Below are 23,058 nucleotides of genomic sequence, written 5' to 3'. Positions count from 1 at the left end.
TACTTAGAAGCGGTAATTGGAAGGGATGAACAAAGGCACGAAAGAAGGCAACACAAGCACAAACAAACTTACCAGATGTTTTGGATTCCTGCATTTCCCCGAGAAGCAGGATCCTTAATGTTTTGATCGTGTCATCACAGTGCAGAGCTGTTGCATTCCAGAATACAACTGGCTCCTCTATTCTGACTACTGGCCTCAGAGGCAGTAATTCAAATCACCACGAGCAATCGAATCTGTCCGTACCGCAAGCAAAAGAAAAAAACCTGGGCTGTGCCTGTTCAGCATCAGTGCCTACACCGGGATTGATCCAGGGGTGGATTTGGCTTTAGACTTTGAAACCGCAGGACAAAACTGAACTACTAACTCACGCAACCTGCTGGTAAGGTTTTCTGCTGGTCCACTTACCTCTATGCAACTCGGAGAAATAAAGCAATAACTCAAGCACTGCCTTATCAGAATAAGGAGCGTAGCCTTAGCCAGCGGAGGGGTTCCTGCTGCAGGTTAGAGCCCACCTGGGGGCCCCAGAGCCAGGCTGGGGCACAGGGGAGCCGACTGTCCCGCTGCAGGCTCGGGAGCTCCCAGGTGCCGCTGGGGCTTTTGAGCACTCCCACCCTTGGCACAGCTGTGGGAGGGAGTCGGCAGCGATTGCACCTTCCCACGAGGCCTGGGCACCTCCAGCCAGAGCTGCTGCCAGGGGGAACTGCAGGGTCAGACGGGGCAGCTGCAGCCACTGCCTCCCAGCCACAGCGCTGCCCGTCTCTGTGCAGCATCCCACAGCGTGGCACGGCCCAGCACAGCATCCTGCAACCGCCCGTGGCCACGGCAGTGCATGGCCTCACACAGCAGCACGTGGCAGCACTGTTCTTGCACTGTTCCCACTTTTTGGCTGATCCGTGCATCCATCAGCAAGGGTAGAGCCGGCAGCAGGAGCCGTGTCTGTGATCGCAGAGCTGCCCGCTCGCCGCAGCCCCGGCACTGCACCACGCCATGCTCTTTTTGCCACCAGATCCTCTCTCCTGGTGGCAGCGGGAGGGCGGCCTCAGGTTCTCTGTCCCCTGACGCCCGCAGCAGGCACGGCTGGGTTTGGGCAGGATGATGCCACGCAGGGGAGCCGCGTGCTGCAGCCCTGACGGAGCAGCCGGGGCAGCCACCACCCCGGTCCCAGCCCAGGACACGGCGTCCCCATCCCATGCAGGGTGTGTTTGGTAAGCGGCCACAGCGCAGGCGCTGTCTTTGCCCCAGAAGTGTCCAAACCGCAGCCTGGGCAGCCTGCAGGGACCCTGCACCGGACCCCTTTCACCGAGCCCGTGCAGCACGTGTGTGTGCGGGGCTGGCAGAGAGGAGAGCAAGGAGCTAAGAAACCATTAAAATGATCGATCTGTGGGCAGAAGGCACTGGAGGTGCCCCAGCGAGGACAGGCTGACCTGCGGCGGGGAGCGATGGACCCCTCACGCATGGCTGCGTCCTGCGGTGCTTGACCAGCGCACATCTGCAACCCCTTTGCTTCTTTTTCTTTTTTTTCCCCTCCCAGATCACTTTAAAGGTCCACTTTAGGGCTTAATTAGAAAAGCAGTTGAAGTGTCGACCTGGCGAGGGCCGTGACCTTGGGCGGCAGCAGGAAGCAGCAGCGGTGGGTGGGCTGGAGGCGCAGCCCCGCACCCATGTGGAGCACAGCGCCCGCCAGGCGCCCAGGAATTCACACTCGGACACAAATGCTCCTTCTCCGACCCTTACCACAGCCTGAGATTGTTCATCCACTCAAAGAAAACAGGCATTTTGGTAAAAAGCCATGCTGAGTAGTGCTACGCACCCACTCCAGCACCATCTCACGCACTGGCACCACCTGCTCGTGCATAGGATGCCCCATCCTCTCTCCATCCTCCAGCCGGGCAGCGCCGGGGCCAACCATCGCACATAGCCAGGGTCCACCCTGCTGTCACTTGTCCCCTGGGACACACAGCGGCCGTGGAGCCGTCCCCATGCACCCCAAGCTGCGTGCGGGCGCTGGGACCCTCGGCACTCGGCCGTCAGACCCAACGGAGACTGTGTTTCCCCACAGGGCTGTTTGCGACCACTGTGCTCCTTATCGCCGCTGCGACCTTTCCTGGTTGCAGATTAGTGGCTGGAGCCAGTTGGATTTGTTTGATTTCTGTTGATGGTTATTAGGCAGAGGAAGTGCCAGAAGGGATTTTGACCTCGAGTTTAAACCTATTCCAATTAGAGCCACTGAGCCTTTAATTGCTGTGCTTCAACCACTTTTGTTAAAGTAACAACAAAACCAAACACAATATCTGGTGGAAGATGGGTTTTTCTTCTCATCCGCCCTCCAACCCGCTGCCTGCTTTGTCCATGTGCTATGAGACCGCGGACATGGGGCGTTTTGCCTCCCGAAGCCTCAGCACTCAGCAGGCGATGCCGCTCCAGGGCGATGCCCAGGGGCAGGAGGCACGCTGGCCTCGCCCACCGCCCCGGTACGACACCCCAGCACACCACCCACCGCCCTGGCACCCCATCCACTGCTGCCCAAACGATGCTCCAAGGGCCATCTCCTGACCATCTCCTGGTGCCCAGATGACTCCAGCCAACAAACACCCAAGGTTACGGTTCAGGGACCGAGTAGAGCTCACCGAGAGATGATGGGTATTTGCGAAACACTCATCTCTCACCGTAACCCCTGTTGAGTAGTGCAATTTTTTTTTAAAAAGCAATCAAAAGCGCTCTTGTGCTTCGCCTCACTTGGTCCCGGATCACGGGCAGTGCTTTGCTCGCCCCTGGAAGCACAGCACCTTTTCTAAGTAAGTGGGAGGTCTCCTGCTTTATTTAGTGGTTTTATTCCTCAGCTCAAGCCTCTATTTCGCATGGATGCCATGGACAATTAGTACCGATCTTTCGACTGGAGGCTAAGCTCCCACCAGAGCGGGCGGAAGAGCACGGACAATGGGGAGACCCCGCTCGTTTCCTCTGCCACGATCCTACCTTCTCCATAGGCAGATTTGATTTCCTCCAGCACGTGCCTTCTCCCCTCAGGTTGCTTTTCCTTCTTTCATGGGAACTGGAAATAAGATGTCAGGATGTTCTTCCTACAATACCTGGAAAAATAACCCTTGAGCGACTTTCAAATGCCCGTACAATATTTTAAAACATCAATTGTACAAACAAGTCTGGTATTTGGACAAATCTAAAAGCAGCTTCTTGGTCCCTGGTGAATGTTACTGATGTAGAAGTTTTACCCATCTCAAGACTTACCGTGAGGCCCCACCGCCGGCAACAAGACCTGGTGCCCCCCAAAGCATCCCAGTGCTGGGTCTGGAAAGGAACAGCGAGTGCCAGGCCAGGCCAAGTGTGAGCACTAACACAGGCGGCAGGGAGCAGCGTCTGTGCCTGTCGGCGCAACTCCTACCGCGGCACAGCCAGTGCACAGCCCCTGTGTGCCCTCGGCCGCACACAGAGCCTCGAACCCTCTCCAGGCACCGTCAGCTGGAAGGTGTGTGGCACGGTTAGGTAGGCACGGTGGTGCTGGGCTGACAGCTGGGCTGATCTTGGAGGTCTTTTCCAACCTTAATGTTCCTATGATTCTATGAAAACTAGAGAGCTTGATGCTTCTTGGATAGAAATGGTGAGATTATTCAATTCCAGGTGATTTGCTACAGGATTTCAGTCTCTGTTAGCATTTCTTTTTATTCCCTCCAAGGCCAAAGGAGAGGTCTCATGGTTGCTCAGGTCCCTCTCTCGCTCAGAGGCCGCATCCCAGCGTTTCAAGGTGCAAATCCCAAGTATGACTGGGGTGGACGGCCACAGCCCTACTCACACCAGGTTATCACGATGTAAGCAAACCTAAAAGGGAGGCTGAGGTGGAGCAGTGATGCGAGGCTGCAGTTTCAGAGCTGCCACCTCAGGCACTCAAGGACAAAAAGGTGCGGTGCAAACCCCCCCACCAGAGCCCACCTGAGGAAAACCACATCCCTGTCTCTTCTGCAAAGGTCCCCTCTTAAAACCGCCATGGGAATCACAGGTACTGGCATCGCAAGGCTGGAGCCAACACTGCCATCGCTACTCTCCAGAGAAGGACGGAGCGTGTCGTTTCCCACAACAAAAAGATGAAACCCGTCTCAGGGACATTTAAGCTTAGATCCTGTCTGAACCTGCTCAGAGATTTAAAGCGTTGGAAGCAGAAAACACCCTGGCTGACCAAAAGCAGGCAGGAAGGCCGCAGGTATTTATTCGGTCGCTACAGATCCCCACAGACCTGCCACTCAGGCGGTGTGAAGTGGCTGAGCTGTCACAGACCCAAAACAATTATTTGAGCTGCGAGTTGGTGTTAGGCTACTCAAGGGTTTCTTCAGCCCCATCACCCATCCGCTTTCCCTCCCCTGCGCTCTCAGGACTACTCTCTGCCAAGAACAATTGAGTTCTAGGTGTCTGCAGCTTTGAGCCGCTGGATGAAGAGGAACAGGAATGCCAAATATTCCAGCTCTCTGGATACACAAGACCAAATAAGGTGCAGATTTCAGGGGAGTAAACACAAGGCTGATCTACCAGGTTTGGGCAAATGGGATTCAAGAGTTCGCTAATGCTACAGATTTTGCCTTGCAGGATAAACTTAGTGATTCTCTCTCTGTACATTTATTCTTGTTTAAAAAGGCAGCCCCTGCGTAGCCTCCACCCATCTCTGTCAGCCCCACTGCTTGTGAAGGAGGGCTGCGCATTTGAGAAGTTCAGCCGTGAACCAAACCCACGGACAAAGGGTTTGTCGAGGCAGGGCAGTGACAGACTTAGGAAATGCAGGGAATTGACTCAGCACACCCCGAAAATGCAGGGAACTGCCACTGCCCGACCCTCCAAGCCGACACAGAAAGCTGTCTCAGGGTTTGAAAAGCCGGTTATGAAGACAAATCGCTTGAAGTGGAGATTTGTGTCACACCTTTCCATAAAAGGAACGGAATTCCCACAGATAATCCACATTTGTCATCCACAACCAGGTGAAAGAAAGCATTGGAACTAAAATAAACACTGTTCTACAGCAAAAAATTGCTACATAAGTGACATTTATTAATGTTCCGCTATATTTACAGTTTTAACATAGTAAAACTCCAAAGTGAACTTACCACTTGGCAGAAAGCACAGAAGTGCACATGAACTCTACATTTATAACACGTCATCGTCTCTGCTAACACAAATTAGAAAAGCAGGAATTACAGGTATGTTAGGAATTGTCTCAAAAGTCCCAAGCCAAAGGAAAAAAAAAGCATTTGTTTTGCAAGGTTGGTTTTTTTTGTACAAAGTCATGATGTGATCTTCCATTTTTACACTGCCAAGGTGTACTGTGGAAACCCCTATACAGTCCCCAAAGTAGGCAGTAGGAAAGCAAAGTGTGCTACAACATTGAGAATATTGACTGTTAAAACCTAATACTCGTGCCACCTTCCAAATGCTCCTCTCTCTCAGTCACCCCTGCACGCATCCACTCTTCCTGTCGGCCGCGGACAGCAGAGCCAGTGGGTTTTGGCAGCAGAAAGGTGTGTGATGACAGTAATGTCATCGCTGCCGTCCGCTGCCCGGGACAGCCCGAGCCCAAACCGCTCCCGGGTGGTGAGGAAATAAAGCAAGCCTGTCCCCTGCCGGCCCCGAGCCGGGCTCATGCTACCCAGTCACTACAGAAACTACAGCAGGCTTTATTAGCACATCACGGACTCGACTGCAATAGCTTTGTCAAACATTAGCCACTAATGAGTCAATGATCACAGAGTTCTGCATTAATTATTAAAATTTTACACCTAGAAACAAATAGAAAGAAATGCTTCTCTTTTTTTTTTTTTTCCCATTTTCCAACAGTACTTTTATTTATTCGTTTGTTTTAAAGCAGGTGATTATTTTTGCTTCTGCTCCAGAGTCTTGATTCACTTCCTGCAGGTGTCCTGGTGCTTCTGGAGGGAGAATTCGCCTACGCAGGAAGACGTTTGCCAGAAAACAGCTGTTGAAGGAGGATATTGAATATCAAGACTATAGTTAGATTGTTATTGCGGGTAACAGAAGGATGTCGTTCACAAAGCGTGCAGGATGTCTAAGGGCTTATGAAGGGTCTCAGCACACGGTGATGTGACTCTAACTCTAGTTCAGTGCGTATTTTACCATGCCAAAGAGTTAAAATTCCTTAGTGGAAAACAGACACTACATCAGGCAACACTCTTGGAAACACTGCCACAAAGCCCAAGTGTGTGAAATGCCTCTGCTTTCACACTATGAGAACAACATTTGACTCTGTCTTATCCACGCAGGATGATGCTGAGTTTTATATCTTTACACCACGCGTTCCAAGCTCTCACAAACTCTCTATTTCAGTCACACCAACCCGAGCCATTTAAATTATGATCCAAGAGAAACCGCCTGCGCTTGTCCTGCTTGCTGAGACACTGCTACGGATAACGCCCAGTGTCTGACTGGATGTCAAACACTGAGTTTTTGATTATATTCATCTTCACTGGTTATTATTTTCTGATTTGCACTAATTACTCCTCTCCTCCTAATTTTCTAAATATTATCCCTGCTCTAAAACGAAAACGATCGTTCACCGCACCCTTCTCACTCTTCCCTGCAGAGGAAATCTAATCTTAAGAACAATAATATATTGAAAATCCAAGTCTTTTGTGGCTTCCCTGCTCAGAATTTAGGATTAAAGTTTTATTTTCAGTGCAAGTGTCAAAGTTGCAATATTTAGAAGTGATTTTGGACATTTATTTCAGGCTGGATGGGGCTTTGAGTCCCCTGATCCAGCAGGAGGTAGAGGCATGGCAGGGTGTAGAACTGGATGGGCTTTGACATCCTTTCCAACCCAAACCATTCCATGATTCTATGATATCCAAAAGAGCGGGTGCTTTTTGAATGCTCTGAAATTACCCAAAAATAAGCAATTAAATAAAATTGTTAAACTGCCCTATGCCTCCATCCTCAAAAGCAAGGAGTCAAACAAGGTCTCTAAAATTGTGATTTAAATTTTCAAACACAGAAAAGCCTGTGCAACAAGAAACCACACAGTTCCCTTAATAAATGAAAATTTAACTTTCAGTAAAGAAGGAAAATCCAAACTATTGTTCAGTGAGGATGAACTACAGACGACACAGCTGATGCTCGAACGCTCAGGTTATGTGACCACACAACAGGGGGAAATAAACCCTCTGGTGACTCAGCAGGAATGTGAGAGGATATTACAACTCTGGGAGGAGGTCATAAACCATAACTTTGTTAAACAGAACTGAAACACCTAAATAAATTGACTGAACTATTTTTATACACTATCACCAGCAGTAAACTCAAGCTGGAAAACAGTGCACAATGCCTGTGTTGTGTAGTAAGTTCTCATGACAGACCAGAAGCGAAACGGAATCTTATGCAATCTGCAGTTTCTAATAAAAGGAAAGTGCATTTGGAAAATCAAGGCTTGGTTTTAAAACCTGAACAATTTAATGACCCCCAGTTTAAGGCTGGGGTTTGTTTGGTTTCTTTATACCCCTGTCCCAGCTGCAATTGCTTCAGCCCTGTCCTGGGGAAATGGAGTGTTACTGTGATATTTCTAAAGGGAGCTTCATGTTTCATTCCCGTCTGGGAAGCAACCTCTCCAGGACTTACTTCCCCTCGGGGAGGGACAGTTAATGCGAGGCCATTATCTCCTGAGCAGGAAATGATGCTAGAAGAGTTCCACTACTTAAGCCTCCTTCTTTAAAGTCCCATTAAGAAGGCAACGATGTTAATGTTCAGCTATAAAAAGCTAAAGACTTGAAGGTTTTTGGAAGGTGTTCAGGCAGGGCAGCATGTTCAGGTGTGTGGGAGAGGTCTGCAAAGAGCAAACCAGTGTGAGAGTTTGATTTCTTCAGGAACTCAGCAGAAAAATCAAACCAAACAGAATTCAGACAAATTGCTCTTCCCAGAATATAAGCCAAAGACACTGGCACAATCTTCTAATGTTTTGTGACCTTTACTCGTGTTAGGAGATACCGCATGTTCCAGGATATGGTTTGCTCTGAAAGGGACTCTTGCCAAATACAGTGCAATACCAAGGGGCAGAAGTTTTGTGCTTATGGTTCGAGTCATGGAGTCTAATGAATATACAATTCCTCAAAGCAAAAACTCAGCAAGTAATGTCAAGCATCCCTCCGCTCCGCACCAAGCCAGTCTGGGCTCCAGAGAAACACGGGCTGTGTACGAGACATCAAGAAACAACTGTTTTCTGCTGCCTTGTGTTCTAAAAATACTTAAGCAGAGAAAGCCTAGCCTAAAAAGGTCACTATAAACAGAGTGAAAAACAAAACATAACAAATGCAGGAGAGCAGAAATTTTACCTTTAGTAAATAAACAGAACTCTGGTTCTAGGAAGAGTGGAGAAAGTATCCGGCATCTTCCTAACCTTTGCATAATTAATAAATCCTCTGAGAAAGAGCAGAAAACCTAGATGAAAGAAACACATTTGTCTAGTTAGCAAAGGTTTTGCTTCTTCAGTGAGAAAAGCAGACATTCAGCTCACCGGCACTAGCACGGAGGGACTTCAGAGAGTTTTAAGTATCTGTTCCCTCTTTCCGTTGAACACTCACCTAGCACGAGGAAGACCCACCAGAGCCAATACTGTCCATCGAAGTAACCAGGAAAATAGGTGGAGAACTGAGAAAAAAAAAAAAAAAAATAGAAGTTAGAGCAAATGGAAGTTTCTGACCCCAAATCTGTTCTCACCAGTTTCAGCAGTAATCAGATCAAGTCCGTGGCATGCAAGAGAGATTATAGAATGCTACAATTCACCAGCTCCACAGGTATAAGGGAGCAAGCTACCACCACAGACTTTCATTTAAGATTTTTCTACACACGTCAGACCAACTCCAGAGAAGGGGAATGAAACAGATTCAATACCCAGCCATAAACTCTTGCAATCAGTGGAGCAGAAAGACACCAGTGGGCAAATACTTCTATTTTCCCCTCATGTCTTTGATACTTATGAACCACGGTTGTAGTTCCTGAAAGGGAAGAGCAGGCTTTGCAGCAGCGCATCCTGTTAATTACACTGTAAGGCTAGACAGTGTAGCAAACAAAAGCACAGCTGACAAAGAAATCCCAGGTCTGAGCTCTGGCAAGACTTTCTAATGAGAAAATTACCACCTACAGAACGAAAGGCACCAACACTATCAGAGTCCCGGAGTTCACTGTCAGTGGTAAATACAGTAGAACCCTTTGCTTTCATTCTATTCAGGTTTAAATACCTAAAAGAAAGTAAGCTTGTTATCAAAGTTTAAATCAAATCCACAGTTAGCGTCACCCATTCCTGTCACCTCTTAATCCAGCAAATAGTTAACACCATTGATACAAGATGACCCCAAAAAGCTACACTTTCTACAGAGAAACTTAACAGCTGCTATATTTACAAATTACAATGCCTCGCCCAGAGAGATCAGCTATGAAGTGATGTCCCTAATGCTAACGCTCTCTACTTCTACTTACGCACAGCTTGTAAGATTTTTCACTTGAAATTCAAACTGTTGGCCTGGGATCTCTGCGCGCCATTGTCACAGACCCCACCTTGGCATGGGCTCCAAACAAAGCTTTGCTGATATTTTCTCACAGTTCCTCCAAAAAATAGTCAAAGCTTTTTTATTTTCCATTCCTTCTAGCATCAGCACATCTATATCCTCTTCTTTCTTCTCCAGAAAGGTTCCTCTTTCACCCTCTCCAAGTTTCAAATGCACTACATTAGACTTTCTTGCTTCCACAGGCAGAGGTCTGTGCCCTATCTTTGCACGCAGGCTCCCACAATCCAAACCAGTTCTGACCAGCCACCCTTTCCTCTCCCTGAGAGCTGGTGGAGGCGAGTGCAGGGGGTGTTTCAGCAGCATGGCAATGCCCAGAGTTTGTATGGAAATAAAGGCAAACAGAGCAGCTGCTTCCCCGGCTCCACGCTGCCTGTGCGCAGGCACGTCGCACCAGAGGGCACCAGCGGGCTGCTCCCATCCCAGTGCTCCCTCTTCTTCCTCTGGCAAAAACCCAACCTCACACCTCCCAGTTCCCAAGTCCTCATTCCCCTCTTCTCATCTACTACCCCAGTTTTAGAGAACTGAGGTTTTCCAGAGGAGCTCTTAAGGAACATCACACTGTCGAGAAACATCCCTGTGCTGACAGAAAGGCTTGTTTACCTGGAACCCCATTTTACAAACATCAGATCGCTGTTACTGCTCAACACACAAACACATTTTGACCCAATACAGCGGTTCTATCAGAAAGCACCATACTTGGGTGTGCAATCTTCATTCTCTTTCATTGCAATAATAATTCCAGCATATAAATGGGACAGAATGATGAAAAAGCTCTGTTCTCAGCAAATAAGGGTCTCAAAATCCATTTTGTTATAAAAAGCTAAATTTATTCTAACTAACTTCAGAATAAGGGAGATAATAAACAGCTAAGGAATAGGAGTACCAGTGTCTTATGATCGTGTTTTTGCACTACAAAACTTACCCTGACAATAAGGATCCACTTAATAAGAGACAGACCAAACCCAGAAATGGCCCCGTATCGTCCTGCAGCTGAAGTAGTCAGGCAGAAAGACAGGAAAAATCCAATCCAGTTGAAGAGGAACGCCACTGCAAAAGCAGCAGAAAAGCAGCAGGTCAAGCCTTCTTTATATTCCAAGGGGAAAATATATATACAAAACCCTTGCACACAGGTTTTTCCTGGTGACACATAAACATCAGTATGAAAATAACTTCAGCTATTTTGGGTCACCGCCTGAAAAAAGAGTAAGTTCTACCATGCACTTACTGAAGAAAGTCAGCATGAAAATGCCGTCGTTTCCTATCCTCAGTTGGTCGGTGTCATCGAAGTCATCCCGTGCCACGAAGTCATCATCCTGTGAATCAAAGGGACACAAGACGGGGGTGGGTTTAAGTCAGCCCAGTCCACACAGCAATCCCAATTGTGCATGCAGAGCTTCAAGAAAGGGCCAGCAAATCCTAAAGCCCTCAAAAATCAGCGTACAATGAAGGAGTACAAAGCATTTCCTTTATATTTAAGGAAAGCCCCCACAGGGAGTGGGAATTCTAAATCTCAAAAACCTACAAATGCAAGTAGCAAAATTCCTGCTTCTCATCCCGAGACAATGCAGGACATGAAATATTAAGTCACTGGCAGTGTTTTTCATTTTCTTTTTAAGACTGTCAAGATCCAACATGTTCTTGTTCACACTGTAAAGAATCCCCTTACTCATCAAAATTAAGTTTATCATCTCAGCAAGGAATCTGGCTTCTCTGAGGAAGTCTAACAAGCAGTGGGCAGGGGTAGAGGAAGACGCTGAGCAAGAGATAATGTTGAAAAAAATAACAAAAGGAAATAAAAAATGAAAAAATAACTATTCTAACAGAATGGTTTCATCATCCTTGCACCAGCTACGCTGACCTCTGGAGTAGTCAGCTGAGGAAGTGGTTGGAGTACCAATGGTAGATGTGTTAGATGGCTGGACAATTAATCCTAAATCTTTTGGTTTTTAAACAAAGCCCAGTGACAGTGCATGCAGGTACAATACAGCTCCCCTGTCTGTGAGCCAAACTAAGCTGGACAGCACACTCTGGCATCACTGAGATGCGCGACATCATCACAGAACCCAGAGGAAATTAAAACACAAAAAAACAAGCCACAAAACTCCTGGGAGTGAGATCATCACCCCAGAAAGCTCGGGGGGGTAAACATCATGGCCCTCGATCGGCAGGAATTAAACGAGAAATTCTGCAGGAGAAACGTGAAGGCCAGCCAGCCAGCCAGGCATACTCACCCTTCCAGGAACCAGGGGGATTGTGGCTTCAGCCTTGGTTCGCTCAGCCTCATCGTAACTAGGCAGCGTTGTGGCCACATTGTAAGATGGAGGCTTAGGAAATCCTGACTCATCCTTGTAGTCAAAATAAGCTGTGAAAACAAAGTTACACAGAAGGTACCTTGTCAGTTCCTTAGGAACACCATGTTGGGAGAGAGGAGCATTTCAGATGACTTCAAGGGACCCTGGTACCCAGACCACTGAAGCTCCTCCTGTCCCCTCCCCACCCTCCCAGCCTCTTACCATCCCAAACCAGAAAGTGAAAAACATGGAAGTCCTTAATCTATGATAATATAAAGTCATATGCAGAGCACTGCTTTAACATGCCTGTCTGTGCTTATTTTTAAAGCAACAAAGTGTGCAGTGTCCCCTGACTTCAACGAAGAGAAGTATTCAGGTGATTTAAGTGACTCACTGCAAGCCTCAGGGCACTGGTGACCAATTTTTCTAGAGAGACACTCTAAATTGTTTTCTGTTGGAGGGGGAAGAGATTGGAACTGAAATCAAAGGTAGCATTTCTGAGCCCCAGTTGCTCAGAGGTACCGAGGAACCAGAGCTAACAGGACATCTCCACAGTACGGCAGGTAGGATACTCAGTGGGGCACTCACGCTTCCCCTAAAGCTGGCCAGCTGTTTGAGACTGACAGTACGCTGTGTTTGAGTCACAAATCTTATTTGAACAATTGACTATGAAAGTTCTGGAGGGAAAAAAGGAAAGCCAAAATACCCTGATACTTCCCATACTTAAAGGGTGTCTTAAAGGGGGCCTACAAGAAAACTGGGGAGGGGTTCTTGAACAGGGAGTGCAGGGATAAGACAAGGAGGAATGGATTGAAGCTCAAGAGGAGGGACTGACATGAGATCATACGCAGAAATGTTTTGCTGTGAGGGTGGGGAGGCCCTGGCCCAGGTTGCTCAGAGCAGTGGTGGCTGCCCCATCCCTGGAGGTGTTCCAGTTCCAGGTGGAAGGTGTCTCTGCCCATGGCAGGGGGTGGGACTGGATGGGCTTCGAAGTCCCTTAGAGCCCAAACCATACTATGATTCTATATCCAAGACAAATGAAGCTGTTTGCTAAAAGCTGTCAGTGACATGACAGTATGATGATTCAGAAGAAGTATAAGCAAGTCCCTAGTTACTGAAAACTGCAAAAGAGTGAACCCTTTAATCCCTTTTAAGTAACAAGTTCTTTTTGGAAGGAGCCCAACATCATCCAAATGCCAAATAATAAAGAGGAACCACAAATCTTCCCAGCACTTTGATTTTAACTGTCTCAAATCCACCAAGAACACTGCGAAATGTAACTTGGAACGCCACTTGATGGGATGGCATCAGATGAATGTAGCCAAAACGCATCTTCTAAACCACAATAATTGCTCTGGATCAATTCTGATCTTTTGCAGCCTGATTAAGGATGCTGCAATGCTATCTGTCAATAAGGAGAACAATTAAGGAGGTAAGAAAGAACAAGACAGCAAACCTAGCTATTGCCTTTCAGTTAAATTTACCTGTATTCTCTGCAAAAATGCTGTTGTAAGGTGGAGGGGCATCATTCACCACTGCCGCGGTCTCGCCTGGCTCCTCTTCATTCTGCAGCTGAACAGATCCACATGCATGAGAGGTTAACAAGGTGTCTCACGTTCTGTGACATTACCTCTGTGGTTTTAATTGCACACAGCAGGCTCTCCTGGAAGCAGACAGTTCGGCGGCATCAGAGGTCAGGCAAGCAGTTGCCCTGCTTCACACTGAGTACTGCTACTGGAAGCGATCAATATGCCACCTCGGTTTTAATGAGGTTTTAAACCATACCCTTGCACACCTGGACTTCGACAAAGCACAGCACGCGTATTTTCAGCACCTTTCCACTTCCCTGGCACTCCCTCAGCTCACATTGCTTGGGAGCTGCAGTTATGTCTGTTTTAGTCAGACACCATGAGATAGCCAACAAGGCTCCACTGCTGCCTGTGGCTGAGCTGAAGAAGGGTTTGTTCATGGCTCCAATACATAATGATACATCTAAGTATGAATCTTACCACTTCCCTTCAACCTTTCCCACTGCATGACTGAGGAGGAGACAGTTCATTTTGTGCACTGTGCTTCCCACAGTGTATAAATAACCACACAGCTTATCAAATACACAGCGTAACTGGCACGAAGCAGGTATGCGAACACAGGCTTTGGTCAGATAAGTGAGCCATACCAGACCAGAAGCATTCAAAGCAGAATTCACCAAGAAGCAACTTGAAAATCTGCTGCTGCCTAAGTTTTTTTTAACTTCTTTCCATTTCTGATCAACAAACAAACTGAGTTTTGATGCAGAAAAACAACTAATTTCAAAACAGCCCCTTGGGCCCGAAGGACTGGCCTGAACAGAGCGGTGCCACTCTCTTCTAATTCTGTAATCACTGGGAAATGGCAGCAACTCTGCAACTTCTTCCCTAGCACTTTCTTGCACCCACCCTTCCTACACAGCTCTGCTAATGCTCCTGAAGCCACCCAGGATATTTTGCTTTCTTTTCTGACAGACTGCCACTCAAGCCCTACCCAAGCATCCAATGCCAGAGAGGAGGGATATGTTCTTATTTTACTTGTGTGTCTGATCAGGAAGAAAACACCCAAATCAGCTCATGTTTCTAAATGAAAGCTTGCACACAAACCAGAGCTGTACATCTGAACTGTGAGACAGGCGAGGCCGACAGGCGTGCTGAGAGAAGCCTGGATTGTCTTCTCTGCCATTAACCAGACAGGTACACACCTCCATCAGCTGCACGGCCAGAGCGAGGAACCACAAGCCAGTGGCTGATGGCACTGTGGCCAGACACAATGTCTCTGCTGGCTTTCCACACGGGGGCTGCCATCCCTCCCAGCTGTGTCACAGTCCCTACACCGGTTACGTGACAGCTAAAACTCACCTGCTGTTAAAGGGGTTGCATCTAGTGAGGTTTAAATGACTTGGGCTAACAGGCAATGAAACAAGCAGTTGTGCCGGCAGGTCCAATAGGTCGGCTGAGAGGGGAAAAGGGAAGAAATTACACTGGAAAAAATGCAGCAGCACTGTCCCCCTCTCCAGCTGTACCAGAACAATAGAACATCACAGAAACACATTCCACTGCCAGGTGAAGATCACTCTAACAGCAGCCTCCATCCTTTCTCCTCTCACAGTTTCCAGACAAGACAGGTGGCAAAAAAGAAGGAGCTGGTCAGTCTTAAGCTTTCCAAGTAAGAACTCCCCATGTAGCACAAAGCTAAACCACTTCCTTGAAGAAGGAGAAATTAAGTGATCCAGATGAAAATTTAATCCGTATTACAGGCAGAGCACGCCCTAGCACAGATGCTGTGGCTGCCAGCAGCAGACATCCACACTGCTGGCCTCAGCCAGATGTGAACTCCCACCAAATCCATCGCTTCCTGCGCCCAGGAGTGAGGCTGCAGGGTGCACAGGGGGGAGGCAGCAGGTCCTTGCCAAGGCTGCAGTGTTAATGAGCAGTGGGGCACACAAGCAATTAACACGATAAGCTGCAGCAGCTCCTACCACAGCAATGCATCTTCATGTTTTTCCAACCAGCTAACTCAGCACGAGCCCTTACTAAGAACAGAAATGCTGTATTTTACAAACCCCGTGGAGCTCAGTTATTAGAAGGAAATGCAAACCAACTTGTGAAGTAATTGCCTATTAAAATAAGCTTTAAAAAACATTTAAGAGAGCACTGCTGCATAAATTCCAGAGCGGCCTGTACACAGCAGGAGAGGGGCAACCCCAGGGATAATTCCATAAAACACTGAGTCAAACAAGCTGACTCAGTCTCTCCCAGCTCTGTATCATATGAATCCTCAGTAAATGCTCCACTGTGCTTATTTTCAGTCTATCCACGAAAATTCAATACCTCTCCTTTTCTCCTCCTGCCGATCCAGGACTCAGTCTGCTGACGAAGGAGGAAAGGCTCCGACAAGAGCGATGCTCTCCAGGTACCGTGTGCCCTGCATTACCTGCTTCCCAGCAAGTGGGTGGTAGGAATTAAAACCCTGATAGTCATAAGAAAGAAAACAGAACCTAAAAGCAGTCATCAGGAGGCGGAGAGGGAAGCACTGGATGTAACAGTGCTGCCAGAGGTGAAACAAGAAGGCAGAGGCAACTGAGTATAACATTAATTCTTACCACTGGAATCCTTACAAGGTTCTTTCTTCTTTCAGTGCTAAAAAGCAATACATCCTCTCGCAGCTGCCTCGTGCGGGAGAAAGTGAGCTGAACTTACTGCTGCCTTCAAATCCTCATCATTACAGTAATGACACAAAAAATGCAATCACTTTTTAAAGTTGAGCTAGAGGCTGTAGGAGGTTTACAGTTAGAGAAAACAGATTTTCCTTCTAATAGCCAAGGAACACAACTACCTTCCAGCTTTTTTAACGATTACAGGCACCTAAAATTCAACTAAGTGCTTATTAGCAAAGCAGTGAGGGTTCATGTGAGAGGAAGAATGAGTCATCAGGCCTGTGTGGCCCAGCTCTGCCGCACTGCCCTCGCTGCGGGTTCCCTCGGTGTGGGCAGCCCAGGTGCACGCCACGAGGAAGGCCGCACCAATGTGTCTGCCGGAGCAGCAGAGTCCCAGAACTTGCTCACAGAATCACACAATGGTTTGGGCTGGAAGGGACCTCAAAGCCCATCCAGTCCCACCCCTGCCATGGGCAGGAACACCTCCCGCTGGCTCAGGGGCTCCAAGCCCCATCCAACCTGGCCTGGAACCCCTCCAGGGATGGGGCAGCCACCCCTGCTCTGGGCAGCCTGGGCCAGGGCCTCCCCACCTGAACAGCAAAACATTTCTGCCTACGATCTCATCTCAATCTCACCTCTTTCAGCTCAAAACCGTTCCTCCTTGTCCTATCCCTGCACTCCCTAATCCAGAGCCCCCCCCACCCAGCTTTCCTTGAGCTCCTTTCAGTGCTGGAAGCAGCTCTAAGGCATCCCCGGAGCCTTCTCTTCTCCAGGCTGAATAATCCCAACTCTCAGCCTCTCTAAGCAGGCTCTCACTGCAGGCTGTTTTGCTGAGGCTGTGGGCTGTGCTTCCATCGATTCACTGATGGGTTTTAGCTTTCAAAGTAGGACTCTTGTATTGCGGCATTAAATAATATACATTAAAAATAGAAATTGAAAAAAAAAAAATCTTTACAGCAATGCATACAGTTATGAAAACAAAAGGCTGGTTTCACTAGGTTGCCACAACAACAGAGACTTGCCTGTCAGAATGGGGTAAGAGCCAGGAATACTGAATTTCCAAACACCACCATCAGAAGCTTGGCCCTGAGCAAGATATTGCCTCTGCCCGGTGCTTCCCTGGCTGAAACACATCCCCTGACAGCATTAGAGTTCAAAACTGACAACATGTTCTGAAATATTTTCACATAAACTTTGAAGAAAGCATTTCCACTGAATATATTTGTTAATTCTTCCTAATTTCCTACACTTCGCAGCTTTGGATCTATTTTTGTTACCCTTCCTTTAGCCCAAGCCTTCAGGCTACATGTAAATATTATTTATAGTAAATCAGGATTACAAGCTTCGCCTTCGCAATCACTCATCAAAAAGATATTAATTCAGACATAGATCGTGAATCTTTACTGCACTTCACTTCTTATTTCACGTCTGGCACACGAGGCAGAACTGCACAGAAATCCCACAGGACTCCTACAGTGAAGATAACCCTAATCAGAGCTCATTCTCATGGTTACTATGGTTTCTGTGAGTTTTCAAAAAAGCAGCTAATGAGGCTAATGACAGAAAGAGAATTAATATTTTTTTAAAAGGTGATAGGATTTAGTTTTTCAGAACAATGAAATCCTAACCTTTGTGAGCCAAATGTTAAAAATAAATAGATAGATAGAAAGACAGACAGATAGATAATGTGTATCCCTACTGAATTGGAGAGTACTCCAGCATGGCCACAGTCTCCCCATAAATAGGTTGCACCTCACTCCCCTTGCAACCCTCCTTACTTCTCTCATTCCATGTCCCTGGCCTTTCGGAAGCAAATGAAAGCTTCTGCCATCTCCAAAGCAGAAGAGAATTGTTTTTATTGACTTATGCTTCACTTCAAACACACTCCGATTTGAAATCCTGACTTCACCTCATGCTGCTGCAGATTCCTGTAAGTTATTAATCAGCAGGAATAATGACGACCTATTAGACCAGTCAGCCCACGGGCACCAGCCCGCTGCTCCTGGATGAGCAAATAACCATTTTCTCCCATGGCACTTCCAGCTCATGGGACTGCAAGCAAGCGGCAGCCCTGAAGGGCGCGTCTGCCCCAGGTACCTGTGCTCCACACAGCGCGGCGTGTGCTCCGCAGCTCTTAGGGTACAGGCTCAGCAGTCGCACAATCCAAACTCTCCCCTGGCATCTCCCCACACCTGGGAGATGCTGATGATTCTGCCCAAGGAACTGGAAGCTGATTCTGCCATGGCACTGAGCACAGCCCAGCTTGGGGAGTGACCTCTGCATCTCTGCCAGCCTTCATTGTAACGGAGAGCTAAACCTCATGCCTCCACTCCTGCTCCTCCAAAATGCTTTTCCTTCAGCTGGCCCAGCTCCCTGCCGCGCTGTAAGTGCACAGCTGCACGCACGCAGTGGGATGCATGGAGCGAGGACAAGAAACCAGCAGGAGCATCCACCTGAAGGGCACGTTTGTGACAACTCTCCCAGCTACCAAGGTAAAAACACAAATCAAAATGTATTTTATGTCCATCAAAACACACCCTGTGCTCACGAGGACACTGCTCTTCACTGACTTCCTGCAGTTAATGGCCTGACAACATGGAAACGCACCTCGTCCCGGGAAACAGACTGATCCAATTCCCTCGCCTCTGTTCCAACAGGGAATTATACCAGCCTGGCCAGACCAAGCAAGCACTTGGGCCAGCACAAACTTCTGCCTACCAACTGCCCTCACGTTTGAATGTTCCAGGTCTTAATACAGAAGAAGTAGGTTTAATCTTAGATTGCTGTCACTAAATATCAACTTAACAAAGGCCTTACCATAATATTTAGACTCACATCAACCCTTTTTTCTGGATACTAAGACATCACAGAAAGAATTCTAGATCTTTTAAGTACATTGAAATATCACTTTCTTTAATTGAAGAATGTTAAGTATCTTCAAAGAAAATAAAAAACCTCTTTGCTCCAACATATCTCCAAGTTAAGCAGAGGCAGAAACACAATGAATGGATATATCTTAACATTGAATTTCTCTTAGGGCCAATGACGAAGAATTTGAATTCACACACACAAAATTCGTGCTACTTGTTTTCAGTGTGGATCCTTCAAAAGCATGATGCCAAGCTCACGTGGAGAGAGGTACCACATCTCCTGTGAGCAACTCCACAACCCGAAGGCCTGAGGGACGGCTCCTACCGTTGCTTCCCAGATGGGGTTACTGAGCCCCAGTGAATTTCAGAAATGAGGGACAAGTCAGCTACGCAGACTGATACCCAACATAATACTTTCTTGCATGTAAGTCTATTTTCTGCTGTAGCATGAGTTACACAATGATGCTGGGCTACTACTGACCCACAGCACTTCCCAAGATCTTTGAGTTTCTCATCTTTTGGTTTCAACCTGCAGACCCATTTCAACGGAAACACTAAACACAAGTTCAAGGCAAGCACAAGGTGACGTCTGCCTTCCCGTTACACTCCAGCCTTCCCAGATATTAAGCAAACACTGTGGTCCTTTATGGATTTAACCTGTATTCACAATGGATCTTCAGCACTATATTTCCTTTAGAGTTTCCCTGAAAGCAAACCAAAAATATGGAAAAAACTGTTTTCCTTATGTTTCCTGTAGACGCTTCCCCTTACCAAACGATCCACGATCTGTGTAAGCCTTCAACAAGTGGGACAGAAAGAAACAGCACTTAAAAAAGAGTAAATCTTCATTATGTAACACACCCACCATTTCCCAGGTGGGTTTACGTTACTCACATCCATCGCATGCATTTTCAAATGCCTCAAGTGAAACACACGCCTCAGTTAACAGTGTGTCAATAAACATACTGAAAGCCTGGCTATTTGCTCCAGAATGGAAGCTTGTTTCCATTCTACAAATGAAATGCAGTTCTGCAAACGAACTCACAATCCAAAGGTTACACTCAACAGGCCTTAAGCCACCTAATGCTAACAACATCCCTGTAGAATCTCCCCAAAGGCAAGTCTAAACTACCACAGACTCCCAGTGTCCCTTGTTAGAACACCACATCACCCAGAATAATGACACCAGGATGTGCTGCAGCCCTCCCTCTATCGAGACATCTCCCATTCCCACCTCCAACATGCACAGCCCCATCCCAGGTCTCGCAAAGGAGGAACCGAACCCAGCCCTGCTCACCCTGCCCGGCTTCCACACGCTGCCCTAGCCCCTGCTCCAACAGCAAGGGGCCGGGGGAAGCAAAGATCCTTTCTCTGGAGTTTTAGGTTTATCTCTCATGGAGCTGCGCCTCCTCAGTGTATTGGCTCAGGCTGCCACATCATCCAACGCGTCATCGCAGGCTATTTTTTATCAGATTATCTAATGCCTGAACAAAGCACAAGGGCTAAAGAGTTAGCTTCAGAAAATAAACCATATGCCATCATACATCCCTTTAACTCCGCAGGTATCAGTGAACAGACACAGGCTGTGAGCCGACAGTGCCGGAGGCTGATGGGGGTACACGGCCCCCCTCATCCACAGGGCAGCACGGGCAGAGGAACAGGGCAGGAGGAACACAGAGGGTTCAAACTCAGTAATCCATCTCTGCTGCCCTCAGATTATCCTCCTTAACCATCACCTTTCTTTTCGAAAATACACACACTCGGGGAATCCTACAACTGTTTTACATGTTTCAGTGGTGCCCATCCCTCCACAGTGCTGCTTCCACATGCAGGTCAATACACGACACTTCCCAGAGCCGGGGTTACATCCCTGGATGGTCCACCACATTTAGCCGTACAGGAACTACCTAGCTGCGTGACAAACTCTCCCCATCAAAACTAACAAGTTTTAAAGTTTTCAGTTCTCCTCTACCACCTCATAATCCAGTAATTTAAAGATTAAATGAGCTTGTTCTGAATTTCTGCTCTCTCTACTCACTAGCTCCTGTATTCAGCTCTAGCCTCTAGGGTTATCAATTCACTACTAGTCTGGGTTCATTGGCACATGGTACATTCATTAATTATATGTTCATACACACAGTGAGTTTCAATGTACAGGGAAAATAAAGGGACACATTCAATACTAGAGAGACTCTCTCACCCACTCATCTCCCCTCCATCTAAATATCAATTCTGCATCTTTAGTCTCACAGCTTGCACGGTTTTGGAGCACCACAAGCATTAGCAGCCAGTTCAGCAATACGACACTTCACAATACAAACAGCAGGGCTCTGGCAGAGGGAGAGGTAAAAAAAGCAACTTCTAACGGCTACACAAAAGTCAATGTATTTATGTGCGAGTTTCTGATTTTGCACTCCCGTTGCAGCAGTTGTTTCCCGGGGCCTCCGTTATCAGTTCATCTTTAGCAGGATAAATCCTTCAGGGCACCATGCAGCCATGCTGACAGCGGCAGTGGTGTCTGCTGGCTGGCTGTCAGACGGGTGGGCAGGACCTGGCCAAATGACAGCTTTACAGGTCCCTCTAAGGAAACCAGGATCGTGCTTATCGGTCTGGTACAGAGCTACCGAAGGGCAATGCCATAGTGTCCTTTGTCACCTATCTCCATAGGCTGGAAGCAGTGGGACACGGAGTTATATCTCTGTGTAAAAGACACAGGCAGAGATGTTTGTCAGGGTCAACAGCAACAGCAGGGCTCTGATGGGAAAGGCGATTAGTGAAGAAACTGGCCAGTTGTGCCTACCCTTTCCAAGAACAACAACAAAGGGATTTGTCTTTGTAAGTGAACACATTTGGTTTACGCTGAACAAAAAAATAAAGCCTAACTTTTACTTAGCACTTCCACTTCTATCATGTAAAAAATCAAGGCCTCTGGCTGTCACAACAAGACTGATGTTCTGTCCCAGCAAGAACGTGCATCTCATATTCCAAAGGGAGCAATCCTACCCACACTGAAAATGCTACTAAGGCAAAGCCACAACACCAATGTCTTGCAAGAGCCTCGGTGAGGTGGGAGCATATGCCCTGCTGTCCTGAAGGACCTCTCCCTTACTTAAAGTATCAGAAACTCCACGCTTGCACATCAGAAGGTGTGAGGTTGCACACTGAACCCATCAGGTGGATGCTCCTGACAAAACACACCCTTCTCCTTCTGGAGGCAGGGAAGAAAACGCTAGAGCTGCAGGACAGAGCTCCTCAAGAACAGTTTCTTTATGGCTGCACATCAGAAAATAAGACACTGTGCCCTGAACAACCCCAAACCCTTTCTACCACGTGGATAGATACTCATGACAAAACATCTCCTTCTGAAGGCAGGGAACGAAGAACCCCTCAGGTGCAGGAGGGAGCTCCTCAAGGACAGTCTCTTCACGGCTACCCATCAGAAGGTGCCAGGTTGCACAGCAGGACCAAACTGACTCCAAACCTTTCCCATCAGGTAGATGCTCCTGATGAAACACCTCCTTCTCCTTCTGGAGGCAGGGAGGGAAGAACCCTCGGCTGCAGGAGGAGCTTCTCCAGGACAGACAGCCTCTTCACAGCTGCACATCAGAAGGTGCCCGGTCCCACAGCGGGACCAAACCGACCCCGACCCCTTCCCACCAGGTGGGTGCTCCTGCCGAAACAGGAGAAGGCGGAGAAGGAAGATCCCCCGGGGCAGAGGGAGCTCCTCAAGGACAGTCCCTGCCCTGCAGGGATTCCAGCCTGAGCCAGAGGGAACAGCACGGAAAAAGTGAAATAAAACTCCAGCGGATGCAGGGCGAGGCCGAGCCGAGACCGGGGGGGGGGGGGCGTGAGGAGCTGCCGGAGCCGGGAACGGCAGCGGGACCGGGAACCGGGACCCGGCCCGGGGCTCGGGAGGAGGGGAACCGTTCCAGGCCCGGGGATGGGGCGGGGGAAGCCCCGAGCCCGGCCCGGAACCAGTAACGGAACAGCTCCGGGCCCTGCCTTCCCCCCGGGCCCGCTCCCCCCCTCACCCCGGGCCCCTCTGCCCCGGCCTCACCTGCTGGTAGCGGGCGCTGCCGCTCGCGGCCGCCATGGCGCTGGGCGGGCCCGGGCTGCGCGGGCGGCGCTGGGAGCGGGGCGGGACC

The 23,058-nt window shown here is 48.2% G+C and overlaps 1 protein-coding gene across 1 annotated transcript; it reads right to left on the bottom strand.

The window, feature by feature from the left end:
• Window positions 1–5,070: 5,070 nt before the first annotated feature.
• On the bottom strand, window positions 5,071–23,058 carry NDFIP1 (Nedd4 family interacting protein 1). Its single transcript, XM_054079780.1, has 8 exons — window positions 22,971–23,058; window positions 13,342–13,429; window positions 11,798–11,928; window positions 10,792–10,879; window positions 10,489–10,613; window positions 8,583–8,649; window positions 8,334–8,439; window positions 5,071–5,971 (listed from the first exon to the last, which is right to left on the bottom strand). The coding sequence occupies exons 1-7, from the start codon at window positions 23,004–23,006 to the stop codon at window positions 8,336–8,338; spliced, it is 639 nt and encodes a 212-aa protein (XP_053935755.1). The 5' UTR covers window positions 23,007–23,058; the 3' UTR covers window positions 5,071–5,971; window positions 8,334–8,335.

This window comes from Cuculus canorus, chromosome 14, assembly GCF_017976375.1.
Source record: "Cuculus canorus isolate bCucCan1 chromosome 14, bCucCan1.pri, whole genome shotgun sequence".
Lineage (NCBI taxonomy): Eukaryota > Metazoa > Chordata > Aves > Cuculiformes > Cuculidae > Cuculus > Cuculus canorus.
The sequence above is the reverse complement of the archived record's forward strand: the minus strand, read 5'-3'. Positions and strand labels throughout refer to the sequence as shown.